The 18,893-nt window shown below is 35.9% G+C and overlaps 1 protein-coding gene across 36 annotated transcripts in view; it reads right to left on the bottom strand.

Annotated features, from left to right (window-relative positions):
• Positions 1-18,893, bottom strand: part of EMSY (EMSY transcriptional repressor, BRCA2 interacting) — a 107,791-nt gene that overhangs the window by 31,156 nt on the left and 57,742 nt on the right. For all 36 annotated transcript variants that reach the window (XM_016921655.4, XM_016921644.4, XM_016921647.4 and 33 more), the window contains 2 exons: positions 7,205-7,354; positions 4,429-4,599 (listed from right to left, as the gene is read on the bottom strand). In XM_016921655.4, the coding sequence (XP_016777144.1) occupies positions 4,429-4,599; positions 7,205-7,354 (321 nt within the window). The remainder of the gene's footprint in view (positions 1-4,428; positions 4,600-7,204; positions 7,355-18,893) is intronic.

Below are 18,893 nucleotides of genomic sequence, written 5' to 3'. Positions count from 1 at the left end.
AATAAGAATATTCTAGTTATATGTTAATTTTGGCAACACTGCTACAAAAAATGTCTTTACAATATATTTGCCATTATATGTCTCATTAGTCCAAGGTAACATGCTCTGAGGTTACATAAAAGAGCATTTTAATCTATGAACTAGCTTCACAACTGTTTTTCCATTTATTTGTAGTCTCTGAACAGTCAGCTGTTAAGAACTTCAAAAACCAAGCTGCCCATGATTCACTTACACTAACTTTAACTCTTAATTAACTTTAATCCCTCACATGTGATTAACTCTATAGACCTTTTTTGACATGGTTTCATACAGACCTCTTTTGACATGATTTACTATGCTTCTGACTTTATACCAAAGTACAAGGACCACTTTTTGACAAAACTTGCTTAACAAATGAATTATATTTTTACCTACTAAAATGTCTAATCCCTTCCATTACAGAGGTTTTTCAATTTATATGATAGTTGCAAACCAAGTCCACAAGTTTAACAAAATGTGGTGGGGGGGCAAATGTCAGAAAATAGAAGAAAAAGGAACAGCATAAGGAAAAGCAAGTCTAACATTATATTAAAATAGAATATAATTTATAATTGATAGAATGATCAATTATAAATTTCTGAAATTCTAGTGAACATGTTTCAGTATCAGGGGATAAATACATTACATTGAAGAAGTATTACTCTTTAAAAAAAAGTCACCCTCTATGCTTTCACAGTGGACTTCTGTTCCCATGTTACAGCAAAATTATACAAGTTCACTTGTTTAGCATTCCTTAGGGCAGATAATAAAACTCATGTATATATTCCTCTGTATCACAACACACAGCAGAGTATCTGGCTCGTAGCATATCAGAAGGACCCACCTATATAATCTTCACTTATAAAACAATCAAGATATAATGGGTGCAAATAACTGTATATCCCATTTAGATAATAATGAACTATGATATTGATGCATTCCAGGCATTCTTATTTTTTAAAAAGATCCCTGTAAAAGTTTGGGCATTATAATAGGTAGGCTTAAAGAAGAACACAAATTTATTGGCTCAGATTTTACTATTCTATTTACAGATTCTAAAATCACCTGACAATCTTGGTCTCTTAGGTAATGTTTTATGTTGCTTTGCTCAAAGAATGAACGAATGAAAAAGTGCAAAAACAATAGCTCCTTTCCTGGACACTGTACTAAAGATTAGGAGAATTAAAGTTTTGCTATTGTCACAGGTTCTCATAACGTCCTCAGAATCAAGGTAGTGAGTTCAACTCTGAAGAATCCAATGTAATTATTCATCTAACCCTCAACAAAGCTCACAAAAAAACTTACAAATCTGATAATTTAATGTATACACATGTAAAGAAATATTTGACGCTATAAAATATGAATTGGCCAGGCGCAGTAACTGACGCCTATAATACCAGCACTTTGGGAGCCCAAGGCAGGTGGATCACCTGAGGTCAGGAGTTTGACATCATCCTGGCCAACATGGTGAAACCCTGTCTCTACTAAAAATACAAAAATTAGCCGAGCGTGGTGGCAGGCGCCTGTAATCCCAGCTACTCAGGAGGCTGAGGCAGGAGAATTGCTTGAACCTGGGAGGCGGGGGTAGCAGTGAGCAGAGATCACACCACTGCATTCCAGCCTAGGTGACACAGCAGGAGTCTGTCTCAACAACAACAAAAAAGATATGAATCAACTACAAAGATAGTCATGGCTTCCATTTAATTACTTGTTCTAATAAAAAGAACTTTCTAGAAAGTACTTTGGAAGCATTAACTTGCATTCTAGGATATTTATACAGAGGAAGTAAGAATTCCACAAAATAATTTATGTATAATAATGTTCGTCATAGAATTATTTATAATGACACACACACACACACACACAAGACAGCCTATAAGTAACCTAAAACTTGCTACAATAAGAAAATGGTTAAATATGAGGGGGGCATGTCAAACTACATTTACTAGCATGGGAAAATAACATTACTATAGGAAACACGGATAAAATCTGACTATATTAGATCCCAATTAAAAAAAATATATATATATATATATACGCGCACACACACACACTTTATACAAACAAATGAATAGAAAAATGAATAAAAAGAAATATACCTAAATTTTAACACAGTCCTATGGATAGTAAAAATCAAAGGTTTTTAATTTTCTTTGAACCTGGCTGTAGTTTCCAAATTCTCCCACAATGAGAGGGAAAGTATCTTTTTTTAAGCCTTCTAGTCTTATAGCTAGATGTTTGAGTGTATTTTAAGAAAAGAGCCAGGCATGGTGGCTCATGCCTGTAATCCCAGCACTTTGGGTGGCCAAGGTGGGCAGATCGCTTGAGCTCAGGAGTTTGAGACCAGCCTGGGTAACATGGCAAAACCCTGTCTCTAGAAAAATTACAAAAATTAGCCAAGCATGGTGGTGTGGGCCTGTAGTCTTAGCTACCTGGAAGGCTGAGGTGTCAGGATTGCTTGAGCCCAGGAGGCTGATGCTGTAATGAGCCAATCATGCCACTGCACCCTGGCCTGGGCAACAGAGTGATACTCTGTCTTAAAAAAAAAAAAAAAAAAAAAAAAAAAAAGAAAGTACTTCTTTTTTGTTTGGGGAAGATGGGACCCTAGAAAAAGCATCTGCTCATGGATGAAGACAGAAAACTGTGTAAATTCATTCAACCAGCCTTATCAGTTTACTATAAATAGGCAATGAAAGATTTTAAAACTAACCTATAATCCCAGTATCATGGATCAACAATATTATAAAATAAGAAAATTGTCTTTATAAAGAATAGTGAGGTGTAACATAAGGATCAGTTTAGAGCAACCAGAAGAAGTTCTTTGGAATAAAAGTGTCAATGAAGCAGAGATAGAGACATAATGAGCAACACACAATGAATAAAGTTATTTAAACTGTATGCCAAGTATATCCTATAGTGCTGGAAAAGTCTCTACTCATGTACACTCATGCACTTGAAGTAGCAACTAACATGAATGGTTTTATAATTCAATACAAAGATGGATAACACATTATACATGTATAAGATATATAAATTTCAAATGACATCTCTGCTTTTAGGAAAATGTGCTTGCTTGTATTGCTCTAACCAGGTACAAAGCAACTACATTATGCATTAGGTCTGAAAATAGAGGACTCATGACATCCAAACATTCCTTCAAGCTATATGAAACTATAAATTCATGTATAAGTAAAGAAAAATCCTTAAGGTCATAAAAAACTACCTACCAATGAAATACAAGATCCCTTTTTGACAAATGTTTAATTGAGTAAGTGCTTTATACTATGTAAAGATATTGTCAAGTAATAAATTACAATTTAAGTTTTAACTGTGTTATTTAAAGTATCCTCTTAAAAGCTGGAGTACAATGATTCTTTCCCTACTGGTTTCACCCTCCTCAGTCTGGCAAACATCGGATTTTCTCACTTACACTTAAAAGTAGAGCCAAAATTAACAGCTTTAAATATAACACTTTATGCCAATATCATGCTCTGCTTTGCTTTTTTTTTAACTCCCTGAGTTATCAGCAACATCAAATTACTGCCAGGAACTTCAATCCCTTGACTTTAAAATGTTAGAACAACTCACCTGGGGCATACAAAATATGACTTGTCTACAAAAATGGTAGACAATTAAAGTCTACAGTCTTGCTTAATCAGGGATTATTTACATCATTTTAATTAAAAATAATAATCGATGAAAACAGATGCCATTTTAACATTCCACATTAGGGTCCACAACCCAAGAACTGCAGAGATTAATGAGCCAATAAAAACCAGGTATGGTTTCAATATACCAATAAACAGGCAGATGTTTGGCTTTCACTATTAAAGTAAAATATTTCTGAAAAGCAAAGTTAATATAAATGGCAAAAGGCAAATAAAGTATTCAAATATTTTTATTTTTAATAAACTAAAGTGACATCAGTAATTGAAATTATGAGATATGTTCCCTAAAACATATTCAGAACAAATAAGAGTTCTTCCACTTTCTAACTCTAATTGGTCTTGGACAGGTCAATTTGATCTCTCTAAAGCCAAATCTATCTTCATTTGTAAATTCAGCACAATAGCAACCACCTCAGAGTTGTTATGGGGTCTGAATAGGTTGACAAATAGGAGGATACTTTGCAAATGAAAAATCTCTATGCAAATTTAAACTATAATCTTTCCACTTTGACTAAAAGCAACTAAAGGTTCTTTCCATTTTAAAACTATCAAAAGCTTTATATGTGAATATTGAATATTAAAACTAAAAACTTTATTTAATCATGAAACATAAGGACTAAAACAAAGCTTTAGATTTCTAAGCAAAAAATTGAGATCAAATATAATCCTTCAATGAAGTAAGTTTTTTTTTTCCTCTCAATGAAGGCCACCTATACCTTTAACATATTTCAGATATACCTACCAGAAACTATATTACTGCTAATTATCTTGCCCCCCAAGGTAGCTAATGATTTGGGTACTACTGTAATGATGCTACCACTCGTAGTTTTCACATAGGTTGCAGCTCCAGGGGTTGCAGCCATCCGACCAATGGATGGGCTCACTGTTGGCCGGGTATAGGTTGCTTGTGTGCCTATAGAAAGGGAAAAGCCAAAAGAAAAACTTGTCATTGCTTACAGAAGAATGATAATTAATACAGTTTAACTGTAATTCCATATAATCTACATTGCTATAACTTGAAAATGGAATTTCAAGGTGTCAAGACATTAATTTATAATTTTACAGCCAGTTTTCAACACATATAGCAAGTACTACAGCCAAGTCAATTTAAATTAATTTTACACATAAAATTTTGTGATGTGTTGCATCAAATTACTAACCCAAGAAAAAGTAGAGTTAACTCTGTTCCCTTCTTCCACTACCCTTCTTCTACTAGTTTTATGCCAAAAGAAACAAATTTAATCATCTTTCCTGCCAGAGTATTTTAGATATTTCTGTCATAGATTTTAAGGTCTCTGCATCTGTTTTATGCTGTCTTAGTGCCAAACCCAATGGTGGCATTGAGCAAATAAGGCAGTATTGTTTGCCTAAAGTTTTACAAACTTTCATTGCTTTGTACTCTGCTACCCTCTAAATATACGTCCACCTTTAAAGGGTTGGGTATTCTATCATTTTAGTAAAGATTAAAGTTAAAGCTGCCTAGAGTTGCCAGGAATATTTCTCTTTAGCCTAAAATTTTCTCTATTTACCTATTTCCTCAACTTTAGACCTGTTAGACTATTTTTCTTCATGTGTCTCAAAAGATTTTATACCCTTCCCCACTATTTCTAACACTTTTTTCTTTTCTCCAAACAGGAATTAAAAGCTAACTACATGAGTCTGTTGTAGTTTCTTACAAATCCAGTAACTCAGAAAGGCTATTCCTAAATTAAGCATCAATAGCCTTAGGGAGAATGAAAAAAAAATGACTAAGATAACATCATCTTCACTTGAAGAAATCTTTCATGATAATCGAATTTACGGACCACTTTGATAGCCATTTTCAATACTCGCCTCCTCCCCCCCCCCAAAAAAAATGCTTTTACCAAGTTATTCACCTTTGAAAAATACAACCATTACCCAAAAAGGGAGAACGGGAGGAACAATAAGTAGAATTAGTTTAAATTGGTTATAAGCATACATCTGAATGAAAAAAAAAAACCCCACAAAACTAGTGCAAAGTAAATATGCTATATGGATACATAGTTTGAATTTGGCAAATTACATCTGGAAAAATTTCAAATTAAGTTTTTGTTAAAAAAAGAAACACTTATTATAACACAGACACATAAATAGACAAAATATTATTCTTCACTACTTTTCCATAACATGAAGAATCATATATGCATAACACTGTTATCTATTTAGAAAAGTTTAGGGGAAGTATGATAAAAATACTAAAGAATAATAGTGTTTAAAAGCACAGGCTTTGCATAGAGACAGAAGGTAGAATGGTGATGCCAGGGACTTGAGAAAGTGGGGAAATGAAGCATTATTGTTCAATGAGCACAGAGTTTCAGTTTCGGAAGATGAAAACGTTTTGGAGATAGATGGTGTTGATGGTTATACAACAATGTGAATGTACTTAATGCCAATGAACTATATATTTGAAAATGGTAAATTTCATGTTATATATATTTTACTGCAATTTAAAAAACAAAAGAAAGCACAGGTTTTGGAGTCAAACTGGTTCAATCCCCAGTTCTGCCTCTTTTTGGCTACATGACCTTGGGCAAGTTGCTGAAAATGGAGATAATAAAGCCTAAAGGATATGAAGTGCAATGTTTGTAATGACTTTTACACACTGGCCAATAAATGACAGCTTATAAGCTTGAGACAGGTATCATTTTACACTATTTAAATTCTGTCATCTAAATACTAGCCATCCTCAAAAAGTTTGGTTAAAGAGTCATACATTTAAAATAACGGTAATGGCTAATTATAATATTAATAGTGACAACTATTGAGCACTATGCCGGGGACTTTCTACATACCTGATTTCATTTAGTATTTATAATAACGTTATGGCATAGGTATTATTATCCCATTTAAATAAACAAGGAAAAAAACAAAAACAAATAAACAAAGAAAAAGATTTAGAGAGATTAAGTAATCTGCTCAAGGTAACATTTTAGATAGTGTTACTATCCAAAATGTTCAACACTGTCACTTCCTCCAGCATATGCTGGTTGCTTGCCTATCAGGGCACAATACCATTCTGTGCTTCCCTCAGTCTCAGTAACGGTTACTAAACTGTAATGTAACATATACTCTTCTCAACTTCATCAGAGTGAAATCCTTGTGGGTTGGGACTGTTTTAATTCATTCAGCAAATCCTGACTGAGCACCTACTTACAGACTAGCTCTATATATGTGGTAAATAAAAAGGATATGGTCCCTTACGCTCACAGAGCTTATGGTCCAATAAAAGGAACAATATCAAACAAATCAATATACAACTAGATACCTAAGAAATTATGGGAAGTGCTATAAAGGAAAAGAACAAAGGATCATTAGAAAGAATAACAAAAGAAAGTTAACGTCAGGGCAGTCAGTAGGGGTGTGAGAATCAAGAAAGGCCTCTTTGAAAAACTGTCCCATTAATCTCTGTATCCCAAGTGTCAAGCATATTGCTGGTACAGAGAAACTGTTTGATGAATGTATGATGAATAAATGAACTGATGCTCAAGAGAACTTACCAGTAGGAGTGGTTACCAGTTTAGTTGTCATAATTGCACCATTACTGCTAACCACCATAATAGGGGAATTGCTACTGGTGGGTAGAGTTGCTGTCACTGGTTTGGGTAAGATTTTACTTGGTTGAACCTGTTGTGTGATGATTTTAACACCTTTGAAAGAAGAAAGATAAATCTCAGCACAAATTATTTTTAAATACATGTCCCTTATACCAACCCAAGAGGGCAGTAGTCACACACATTTACTCAGTCTTGTCTAAAGAGAAGTTTTTTTTAATACTGATGAAACTCTAAACTTTTATTCCTCAAATTCCTATCCTTCTTAGTTTATTTCTCATTTCAGAAATGCAACTAAAACATTGCATTAACAAAGTTCATAAAGAAAAACAAATCTTTTGTCTATGATTGTGTTATACAAGAGCTTTCAAACCAAATTATCCACTGGACTTGACTTTACAGGCAAATAATCCTTTCCATACAAATACTTAGGATGAAAGGACTAGCATAAGAGGTCAGAAACAAAAGGTAATGTGCTTTTATGTATCCCCAACTTCGCCAAAATATTCACACAACTCCTTAAACTTACATAAAAGCTGTTGAAAATTATAAAGACAAAGAACATTTTTTGTTTGAATTTTTTAACTGCCTTCTTTTAAAATAATTTTTAATAGCTCACTTTGTCAAATACAGGATACAAAAAAAGATACATTATTATTCTACCTACACAAAATAATGTGTGTGGACAAGAACTTGAAGGTGATAGGCAAAAATAAAACTAAAGTGCTAGGGTGGTGATTTATGGGTTTTTTTTTTTACATTTTCTAAATTTTTCTTTATAATGCCATAATTGTTACATTGACTTTCCAAACGTAAACATTCTTTTAACCCTTTTCCCATTTAGAAAAAAAAAAAGTGTAGCTTGCTGTCTGCATTCATTTAATTTTATATAAACATGCTCTTTGAGGCTGAAACAAATCTGAGTGATTTTCAATGTGAAAATAAAATATAAAAACTGTTTTTGAGAACTATGTTAACATCACACATAGGAATGCTAGCTTCTAGGATCTGACATTTTCAGCAATTGAGAATTACTATATTTTGTAAACGGAAATACCACTACTAAAAACAGAATGCTATAAATAGAATAATGTCTTTTGTTTCCAAAGTCAATATACTAGAGCAATGCAAAAATAATAATCAAAGCAAGATATTTCCTGGCAAAGTTATCTTGGGGTAAATGCTACAGCTGCAAGCACCACCAGCAAGTATTCTCGGGGTAAATGAGAAAAGGGTTAAAATAAAATTTCCTATGCCAACTATAAATTTAAATTGGTAGCTAAGGAAGGAAATTTTTGGTAACACTCTTTCCCCACTACTATCTTCACTGAAATAATTCATGAGTTAAAATATGTTGTTATAGACAACTAAGAATTATATTACTTTTTGAGATGGTGATTTAGGTTAAGACGTTAGGAAGCAAACAGATCTATTTATTTAATAGCCTTACATAATTTTAAATTTCTTGTAGCCAACAAAGTTGTTAAAATTATGACATCTAAGTATATAATTAGACAGGCTACATAATCTCTGTGACTCAGTCTCCTCATCCATAAAATAATGATTCTATTAGTATATACCTCATAAGGCTGTTGTTAAGATTAAATAAATCACAACTGTAAAGTTCATAATGAACAGTAAAAATTCAGTAATTATTATGGAAATTTTAAGATTCTGATTATAATAAATCTTAAGCACTGAGGTTTGTGGGGGGAATAATTTCTAGTATTTATTTCATTAGTGAATTACAGTTATTATTATTTTATTATTATTATTATTTTGAGATGGAGTCTCACTCTGTCTCCAGGCTGGAGTACAGTGGCGCAATCTCAGCTCACTGCAACCTCCACCTCCTGGGTTTAAGTGATTCTCCTGCCTCAGCCTCCCGAGTAGGTGGGATTACAGGGGCCTGTCATCATGCCCGGCTAATTTTTTTGTATTTTTAGCAGAGACAGGGTTTCACCATGTTGGCCAGGCTGGTTTTGAACTCCTGACCTCAAGGGACCCACCAGCCTTGGCCTCCCAAAGGGATTACAGGTGTGAGCCACCAGACCCGACCACAATTAAGTAATTCTTAAAGCACACATAAAAAGGAGCTTCTAAAGAAATAAGCACACAGAGAAAAAATTAAGATAATCATAAAATGACTTTGCTCAATTATATGCAAATAAGTTTAAAATCTGGATCAAATAGGTAATTTTCTAGGAAATTATTACTTATCAATATTGACCCCAGAAAAGAGAAAAAATGTAAATAGACAAATTTCCACAGATAAAAATTTCAGGAGCTGTACCCCTTTGCCAAAAAATAGCAGGCTCAGATAGTTGCATCGGAGAATTCTACAGTCTCTTAAAAAGAAAGTAATTCCAATGTACTTAAAGCCATTCCAAATACTGATATCTGGCACGGCGGCATGGGCTCTGCTGGCCCCCTAACCCAGTGAAGCTGGTAAAAATTATAAAACCACCATTGAAAGGCTCCAGAAATCGTGCCAAGGGCAAATAGTAAATGAAAAAACATCTACTCAATAAAATCTCAAAAAATTCATTGAGAAAGGCAACATCTGTGGTATTTAAACCAAGAGCATTTCCTCCTTCCCCACTACTAGCTCAGCAAGGGGTACATTCCATTCCAGATGGCTGCAGTGAAGAAGAACTCGGGATTCCTTCTCTGCCAGCTCCCAGTTGAAAGGTTTTCTTCTCAGGAGAAACCAGACTTCAGATTATATCATCCTGCCCTCAGCTACCTACTGCTAAGGCTAAGTTCTGGGCAAGAGCAGTATGGATGTGAGAGCTCTCTTATTCTGCCCAGCCCCCAGTTTGTGGACAAAGCTCTACCTTGGGCACAGTACCACTGAGTACACTGAAGTACTGATAGCCCTTGCCCTGGCTTGTGAGGCAGTGACTCCACCACCAAGCGAGGCAAGCTGTGAGGACCTTAGGCTGCTCCCCAACCCCTTACCCCGACTCTGTGAGCACTCAGTGCCTAAAGCAGGGGTCTGTCAGAGAAGTCTGTCACTTACCCCACCCTAGATACTTCCTATTTCTGCAAGGTTCCAGTTTCTAAGGTCTGTATCAATGGCATTTTTATTTGTGAATCAATTATTACATTACACTATATTAATTAATTTTAGGCAAGGTCTTGCTGTGTCACCCAAGGTAGAGTGCAATGGTGTGATCATGGCTCACTGCAGCCTTGAACTCCTAGGCTCAAGCAATCCTCTTGCCCCAACCTTCAGAGTAGTTGGGAATACAAGCATATGCCACCACACTCAGCTAATTTTACTACTTTTGTAGAGATAGGGTCTTGCTTTATAGTCCAGGGTGATCTTGAACTCTGGCTTCAAGCAGTCCCCCTGCCTTGGCCTCCCAAAGATCTGGGATTACAGGCATGAGCCACCAAACACAGCCAGTTTATTAATTTTTTTATTAGAGACAGCGTCTTGTTCTGTCACCCAGGCTGAAGTGCGGTGGCATGATGCCTGTAACCTTGAACTCCTGAGCTAAAGCAATTCTCCCATCTCAGAATCCCAAAGCACTGAGATTATAGGCATGAGCCACTGCACCTGGTCTATATTTTATTTTTTTGAATAGAGAAAGCATTCATTAAAAACTGACCAGTATAAAAAGTTAGAGTGAATAACTTGTCCTCTTTCCTTGTCCTCTGTCTAGTTCTCCCTTGCCATTAACAAAAGCTTAGTTTCTTATATATTGTCAGAGTCTCCACAAATACAAGAAAATTTAAATATGGATTCTTATACCTCCCCTCTTTACACACTTGTAAAACATAACACATGCACCTTGCTTTCCCCCCTACCTTTAACAATGTATCTTAGAGATCTTTTTAATATAGTCAGTACATAAAATTAAATTGCTTCTTCATTCTACAGTGATACAGGTATACCTTGTTTTATTACACTTTGCTTTATTGTGCTTCTCAGTACTAGTGGTTTTGTTTGTCTGTTTGTTTTTGTTTTTTGTTTTTTTGAGACGGAGTCTCGCTCTGTTACCCAGGCTGGAGTGCAATGGTGCAATCTTGGTTCACTGCAACCTCCACTTCCTGGGTTCAAGCAATTCTCCCTGCCTCAGCCTCCCGAGTAGCGGGATTATAGGCACCCACCAACACACCTGGTTTATTTTTGTATTTTTAGTAGAGACAGGGTTTCATCATGTTGGCCAGGCTGGTCTCAAACTCCTGACCTCTGGTGATCTGCACTCCTTGGCCTCCCAAAGTGTTTTTTACAAATTGAAGATTCTGGCAACCCCACGTCGAGTAAGTCTATAGGCACCATTTTTCCAACAGTGTGCGCTCACATTATGTCTGTGTCACATTTTGATGATTCTCACAATAATTCAAAGTTTTTTTTTATTATTATATCTGTTACTTTAATCGGTGATCAGTGATCTTTGATGTTACTATTATAATTGTTTTGGGCCACCACAAACCATGCTCGTGTAAGATGATGTACTTAATCAATAAATGTTGTGTGTGCTCTGACTGCTTCACGAACTGGACATTCTCCCATCTCTCTCCCTCTCCTTGGGCCTGCTTGTTTCCAAAGACACAATGATACTGAAATTAGGCCAGTTAATAAACTTCATTTCTATGAAGGCCAGGAGAGTGAGGAATCTGCAGAAGAAAAGTTGGAAGCTAGCAGAGGTTGGTTCATGCGGTTTAAGGAAAGAAACCATCTACAGAATGTCAAAGTGCAAAACAAAACAGCAAGTGCTGACGGAGAAGCTGCAGCAAGTTATCCAGTAGATCTACCTAAGATCATTGATGAAGGTGGCTACACTAAACACCAGATTTTCAATGTAGACAAAATAGACTTTTATTGGAAGAAGATGCCATCTAGGACTTTCATAGATAAAGAAGTCAATGCCTGGCTTCAAAGCTTCAAAGAACAGACTGACTCTCTTGTTAGGGACTAATGCAGTTGCTGAGTTTAAGTTGAAGCTGATGTTCATTTACCATTCGCAAAATGCTAGGGTCCTTAAAAAGGATGCTAAATCTACTCTGCCTGTGCTCTATAAATGAAACAACAAAGCCTGGATGACACCACATCTGTTCACAGCATGGTTTACTGAAGGTTTTAAGCCCACTATTGAGACCTACTGCTCATAAAAAAAAAAAAAAGATTCCTTTCAAAATATTACTACCCACTGACAATGCACCTAGTCACCCAAGAGCTGTGATGGAGATATACAAGATTAATATTGTTTTCATGCCTGCTAACATAACATCCATTGTGCAGGCCATGAAACAAGGAATAATTTCAACTTTCAGGTCTTATTAAGAAATAAATTTTAGGCTGGGTGTGGTGGCTCATGCCTGCAGTCCCAGCACTTTGGGAGGCTGTGGCAGGTGGATTGTTTGAGCCCAGGAGTTTGAGACCAGTCTGGGCAACATGGTGAGACCCTGTCTCTACAAAAATTTTTTTTTAAAAATTAGCCAGGCATGCTATGGCTCATGCCTGTAGTCTCAGCTACTTGGGAGGCTGAGGTGGGAGGACTGCTTGAGCCAGGAGGTTGAGGCTGCAGTGAACTATGATTGTGTCACTGCATTCCAGCCTGGCTGACAGACTATGTCTCAAAAAAAAAAGAAAAAAGAAAAAGAAAAAGAAAAAAAATGCATTTTGTAAGGCTACAGCTGCCATAATGATTTCTCTAATGGATTTGGGCAAAGTCAATCTTCTGGAAAGGATTCACTGTTCTAGATGCATTCAGAACATTTTTGATTCATGGGAGGAGGTCAAAATATCAACATTAATAGGAGCTTGGAAGAGGTGGATTCCAACCTCTATGGATGACTTTGAGTGGTTTAGGTCTTCAGTGAGAGAAATAACTATCTTATGATAAAACTTGACTAGATGAGGAGTTGCTTCTCATGGATGAGCAACGAATGTGGTTTCTTGAGATGGAATCTTCTAATGAAGTAATAGTGCCCTGTCCTGTGGATGTTGTTGAAATAACAACAAGCAATTTGGAGTATTATATAAACTTAGTTGATAAAGCAATGGCAAGTTTAAAAGATTGACTTCCATTTTCAAAGAAGTTCTACTGTGGGTAAAATGTTGTAAAACAGCATTCCATGCTACAAAGAAATCTTTTACAGAAGGAAAAATCAATCCATGCAGCCAACTTCACTGTTGTCTTACTTTAAGAAAATGCTGTAACCACCCCAACCTTCAGTATCCACCAACCTGACCAGTCAACAGCCATCAACATTGAGACAAGACCCTCCACCAGCAAAAAGATTACACCTCTCTGAAGGCTCAGATGGTCATTAGCATTTTTTAGCAATGAAGTATTTTAAATTAAGGTATGTACATTTTTTAGACATAATACAATTACACACATAATAGACAGCAGTATAATATAAACATAACTTTTACATGCACTGGGAAACCAAAACTTTGGTGTGACTTCCTCTGTTGTGATATTCACTTTATTTCAGTGGTCTGGAACTGAACCTGTAAACTCTATAAAGTACGCCAGAATCGTAATTTATGTAATGAATCCCCTGTAAGGTTGTTTCCAGTCTTTTTTTAAAATTCAAACAAAATGCAGTGAATAAGCCTATATAGTGTCATTTTGTATGTGTATCTGTAGGATAAATTTCCAGAAGTATGACTGCTATGTCAGTTTTGACAGATACTGCCAAGTTTTCATCTTATCGGGATTTTCGATTTATTTTCCTACCAGTAATGTACGAGTCCCAGCTTCCTCACAGTGCCCCCTTCCCACCAGTATATTTTCAAGCAGTTGGATTTTTGCCAATGTGATAGGGGCGGGTGGATGTTATCTCAGTATTTTTTTCATTTTTCATTTCCCTTATTAAGAGTGAGTTTGAGAAACTATTTATATGTTTTAGTGCCCTTTGTAATTCACTTTTTGTGTGCTATCTGTATCCATTTTCCACTTTCCTATTGGATCAATTTCTGGGAATTCTTACACTGTCAGGATAATTGGCATTCTGTGCATTTCATGATTTGCAGATTTTTTTCCAGTTTATTTGTCTTTTGACTTCATGGGGTTTTCTGTGCAAAACACTATTTGTTTATATGTAGTTGAATTTATCAGTGTGGTCTTTAATGCTTCCAGATTTTCCATCACAGTTTATAATTTTTGTATTTAAGTCTTTTGGAATTTAAACTGGTATGAGGTTAGACAATACAATATATTGATAACCAAATGTGATTTGAGTCTGTAATTTTCTTTTTTGTGTGCAGGGTTTGCCAGGTTTTTCTTTGAGCATTATGTGTATTTCCAAGAAAGAATTTTGAAAGTTTTTTTTTTAATGCCCTGGAATATTTTTTATATTTAAATTTTATTTATTTATTTAGAGACAAGGTCTCGCTCTGTTGCCCAGGCTTAAGTACACCAGGCAATTCTGCCGCCTTAGCCTCAGCTGAGACTACAAGCATATGCCACCATACCTGGCTAATTAAAAAAAATTTTTTTTGTAGAGTTGGGGTCTTGCCATGTTGCCCACACTGGTGTCGAACACCTGGCCTCAAGTGATTCTCCCGCCTTGGCCTACCAAAGTGTCAGGATTATAGGTGTGAGCCACTGTGCTCGGCCTGAAATTTTTTTTTCTTTTTTTTTTGAGACAGAGTCTCCCTCTGTTGCCCAGGCTGGAGTGCAGTGGCGTGATCTTGGTTCACTGCAAGCTCCGCCTCCCGGGTTCACGCGATTCTCCTGCCTCAGCCTCCCAAGTAGCTGGGACTACAGGCGCCTGCCACCATGCCCAGCTAATTTTTTGTATTTTTAGTAGAGATGGGGTTTCACCGTGTTAGCCAGGATGGTCTCGATCTCTTGACCTCGTGATCCACCCGCCTCAGCCTCCCAAAGTGCTGGGATTACAGGCGTGAGCCACTGTGCCCAGCCGCCATATTTCTTTTAGATTATTTTCTATGAAATAATACCACCATTCTTCTCTCCACATCCCCAGAGCCACTATCTGGAATATGGTATTTATCACGCTATTGTATATTTTTATAGTTTTACAACAAGGTAGGTGGATCACTTGAAGTCAGGAGTTTAAGACCAGCTTGGCCAACATGGTGAAAACCCATCTCTACAAAAAAAAAAAAAAAAAATTAGCCGGGCGTGATGGTGCGCGCCTGTAATCCCAGCTACTCGGGAGGCTGAAGCAGGAGAATTGCTTGAACCCAGGAGGCGTTAAGTTGCAGTGAGCCAAGAACGCCCGCCTTGGCCTCCCAAAGTGCTGGGATTACAGGTGTGAGCCACCGCTCCCGGCCGAATTTTTTTTTCTTAAAGAGCTTTATCAAAATATAATTGACTAAGCATTCAATGAACACATTTAAAATGTACAATGTAATGTTATTTAATATATTCACAGATATGTTCAGCCATCATAACAATTGATTTTAGAACACTTCACTTCAAAAGGAAACCCCATAATATGATCTACTACTCCTTGCACCCATTCATTCAGTTTCCGACCCCCAGCCCCAAGTAACCACTAGTTATTTTCTGTCTGTAGATTTCTGTACTTTGGACTTTGATATGAAATAAATCATATAATACGTGGTCTTCTGTAACTGGCTTCTTGAACTTAATGTAATCTTTTTGAGGTTCATCCATCTTGTAGCATGTGTTAGTACTTCATTCCTTTTATGGCTAATTAAAATTCACATTTTGTTTATCTGTTTGTCCATTGATATGAATTTGGATTGTTTCACCTATTGGCTATTACGAATAATGCTGCTGAAAATATTTGTATGCAAGTTTTTTGGTATTCAGTTCTCTTGTATATATACCTAGGAGTGGAATCTCAGGATCATATGTTAATTCTTTGTTTAATTTAATTGTTTGATAAACTGACGTGTTTTCCAAAGCAACAGTACCATTTTACATTCCCACCAGCAGTGTATGAGGATTCCTGTTTCTCTACATCCATGTCAACACTTGTTATTCTGTTACATTGATTCTAGGCAGTCTGCTTTGTGTAAAGTATATTTCACTGTGATTCTGATGTGTACTTACCTGATAACTAATGATGTTTAGCATGTTTTCATGTGCTTTTTGTATCTTTTATATATTTTCCCTGAAGAAATGGCTATTCGGATCTTTTACCCATTTTAAAATTGGGTTATATGTCTATTTACCATTGAGTTATAAGAGTTTATATATATATATTATATATATATATATAAAAATTCATATATCTGTACCATTTTACATGTACATGTATGGTTTTATTTCTGGTGGTGGGAATGTAAAATGGTACAGTTTATATTTGCTGGTGGGAATGTAAAATGGTACAGTTGCTTCGGATATGTAATTTGCAAGTATTATTTCCCATTCTCTGAATTGTCTTTTTACTTTCTTGATGGTATCTTTTAAAACACAGCAGTTAGCTGGGCACAGTGGCTCCCGCCTGTAATCCCAGCACTTTGGGAGGCCAAGGTAGGTGGATCACTTGAAGTCAGCAGTTTGAGACCAGCTTGGCCAACATGGTGAAAACCCATCTCTACAAAAAAAAAAAAAAAAATTAGCCGGGCGTGATGGTGCGCGCCTGTAATCCCAGCTACTCGGGAGGCTGAAGCAGGAGAATTGCTTGAACCCAGGAGGCGTAAGTTGCAGTGAGCCAAGACCGCGCCACTACACGCTAGCCTGGGTGACAGAGCAAGACTCCGTCTCAAATAAATAAATAAATTAAATTGAATACAGCAGTTTTTGATATCTAACTTTTCTATTTTCTTTTTGTTGCTCATGCTTTCATTGTTATATCCAAGAATCCTTTGCCAAATCCAGTATGTTAGAGATTTACCCTAAGTTTTTTTCTAAGAGTTTGATAGTTTTACCTCTAAGTGTAAATGTTTGATTCATTTGAGTTAATTTTGTATACGGTGTGATGTAAGGGTCTCACTTCATTCCTTTGCACATATCTATTCATTTGTCCCAACAGAATTTGTTAAAAAGACTATTTTTCCCCCATTGAATGATCTTGGCATCTTTCTCAAAAAGCAGTTGACCATAGTTGTACGGTTTTATTTCTGGACTTTCAATTCTGTTCCATTGATCTATATGTCTTATGCCGGTACCATACTGTTTTGATTACCATTGGTTTGTAGTAAATTTTGAAATCAGGAAGCATTTGAGTCCTCTCCTTCTTCTTTTTTTTTTTTTTTTTTTTTTTTTTTTGAGACCACGCCTTGCTCTGTCACCCAGGCTAGAGTGCAGTGTGCAATCTCAGTTCACTGCAACCTCCGCCTCTCAGGTACAAGTGATTCTCCTGCCTCAGCCTCCCGAGTAGCTGGGATTACAGCCATGTACCATCATGGCCAGTTAATTTTTGTATTTTTAGTAGAGACAGGGTTTCACCATGTTGGCCAGTCTGGTGTCGAAATCCTGACCTCAGGTAGTCCACCTGCCTCAGCCCCACAAAGTGCTGGAATTACAGGGAGGAGCCACCATGCTGGGGCTCCTGCCTGTGATTTGTACTTCTTTTTTTTAAAGATTGTTTTGGCTATCCATATGGCTATCAAATTCCATATGAATTTTGGAGTTAGCTTGTCAATTTCTACGAAGAAGTCTGCTGAGATTCTGATATAGGTTGCATTGAATCTATAGATTAACGAGCACTGTCATCTTAACAATGTTAAATCTTCTGATCTGTGAGCATGGTATGCTTTCCTATTTATTTAGATCTTTAATTTCTTTCAATGTTTTGTAGTTTTCAGAGTATACATTTTGTATTTCTTTTGTTAAATTTATTCCTATTTTGTTCTTTTGGTGCTATTATAAATGGAATTGTTAGTTTCACTTTTTAGATTGTATATTGCTAATTTATAGATTTTTGTGTGTTGACTTTGTATCCTGCAACCTTTCCAAACACGTCTCATTTATTAGTTCTAATATCTTTTAGTAGATTCCTTAGTGGGTTTTTTTGTTTTTGTTTTTTTTAAATAATATAAAGGATCATGTCATCTGCAAATAGGGGTAGAGTTTCTTCTGTTTCAATCTGGATGCTTTTTTTTTTTTAATAATATAAAGGATCATGTCATCTGCAAATGGGGTAGAGTTTCTTCTGTTTCAATCTGGATGCTTTTTTTTAAAAAAATAATATAAAGGATCATGTCATCTGTAAATGGGGTAGAGTTTCTTCTGTTTCAATCTGGATGCTTTTTTTTTTTTTTGCCCATTTTCTCTTACTTGAGCCTCTGGTATAATATGGAATATAAGTGTCAACAGCAGACATCACTGTCTTTTTCCTTATTCTTTCTATTCATAGAACTTCTTTTAGTGTCTCTTGTAAGGTGGGTCTGCTAGCAACACATTCTTGCAGATTTTGTTTATTTGGTAAAGTCTTTCTTCATTTTTGAAAGCTAGCTTTTCTGGATATAGGATTCTTAGTTGGTGGGTTTTGTTTTGTTTTGTTTTGTTTTGTTTTTCATTTCAAATGTGTTATCCAACTGCCTGCTGGCTTCATTGTTTCCACTGGGAAGTCAGCTCTTATGTAACTTTATTGCAATTTCCTTGTAAGTGATATGTTGTTTTTCTCTTGCTGTGTTCAAGATTTTCTTTTTGTCTTTGAATTTCAGCATTTTTACTGAGATATGTCTGTTTATGATCTTTGTTTATCTTATTTGTAATTTGTTAAGCTT

The sequence above is a fragment of the Pan troglodytes genome, chromosome 9, assembly GCF_028858775.2.
Source record: "Pan troglodytes isolate AG18354 chromosome 9, NHGRI_mPanTro3-v2.0_pri, whole genome shotgun sequence".
NCBI classification, from domain to species: Eukaryota; Metazoa; Chordata; class Mammalia; order Primates; family Hominidae; genus Pan; species Pan troglodytes.
The sequence above is the reverse complement of the archived record's forward strand: the minus strand, read 5'-3'. Positions and strand labels throughout refer to the sequence as shown.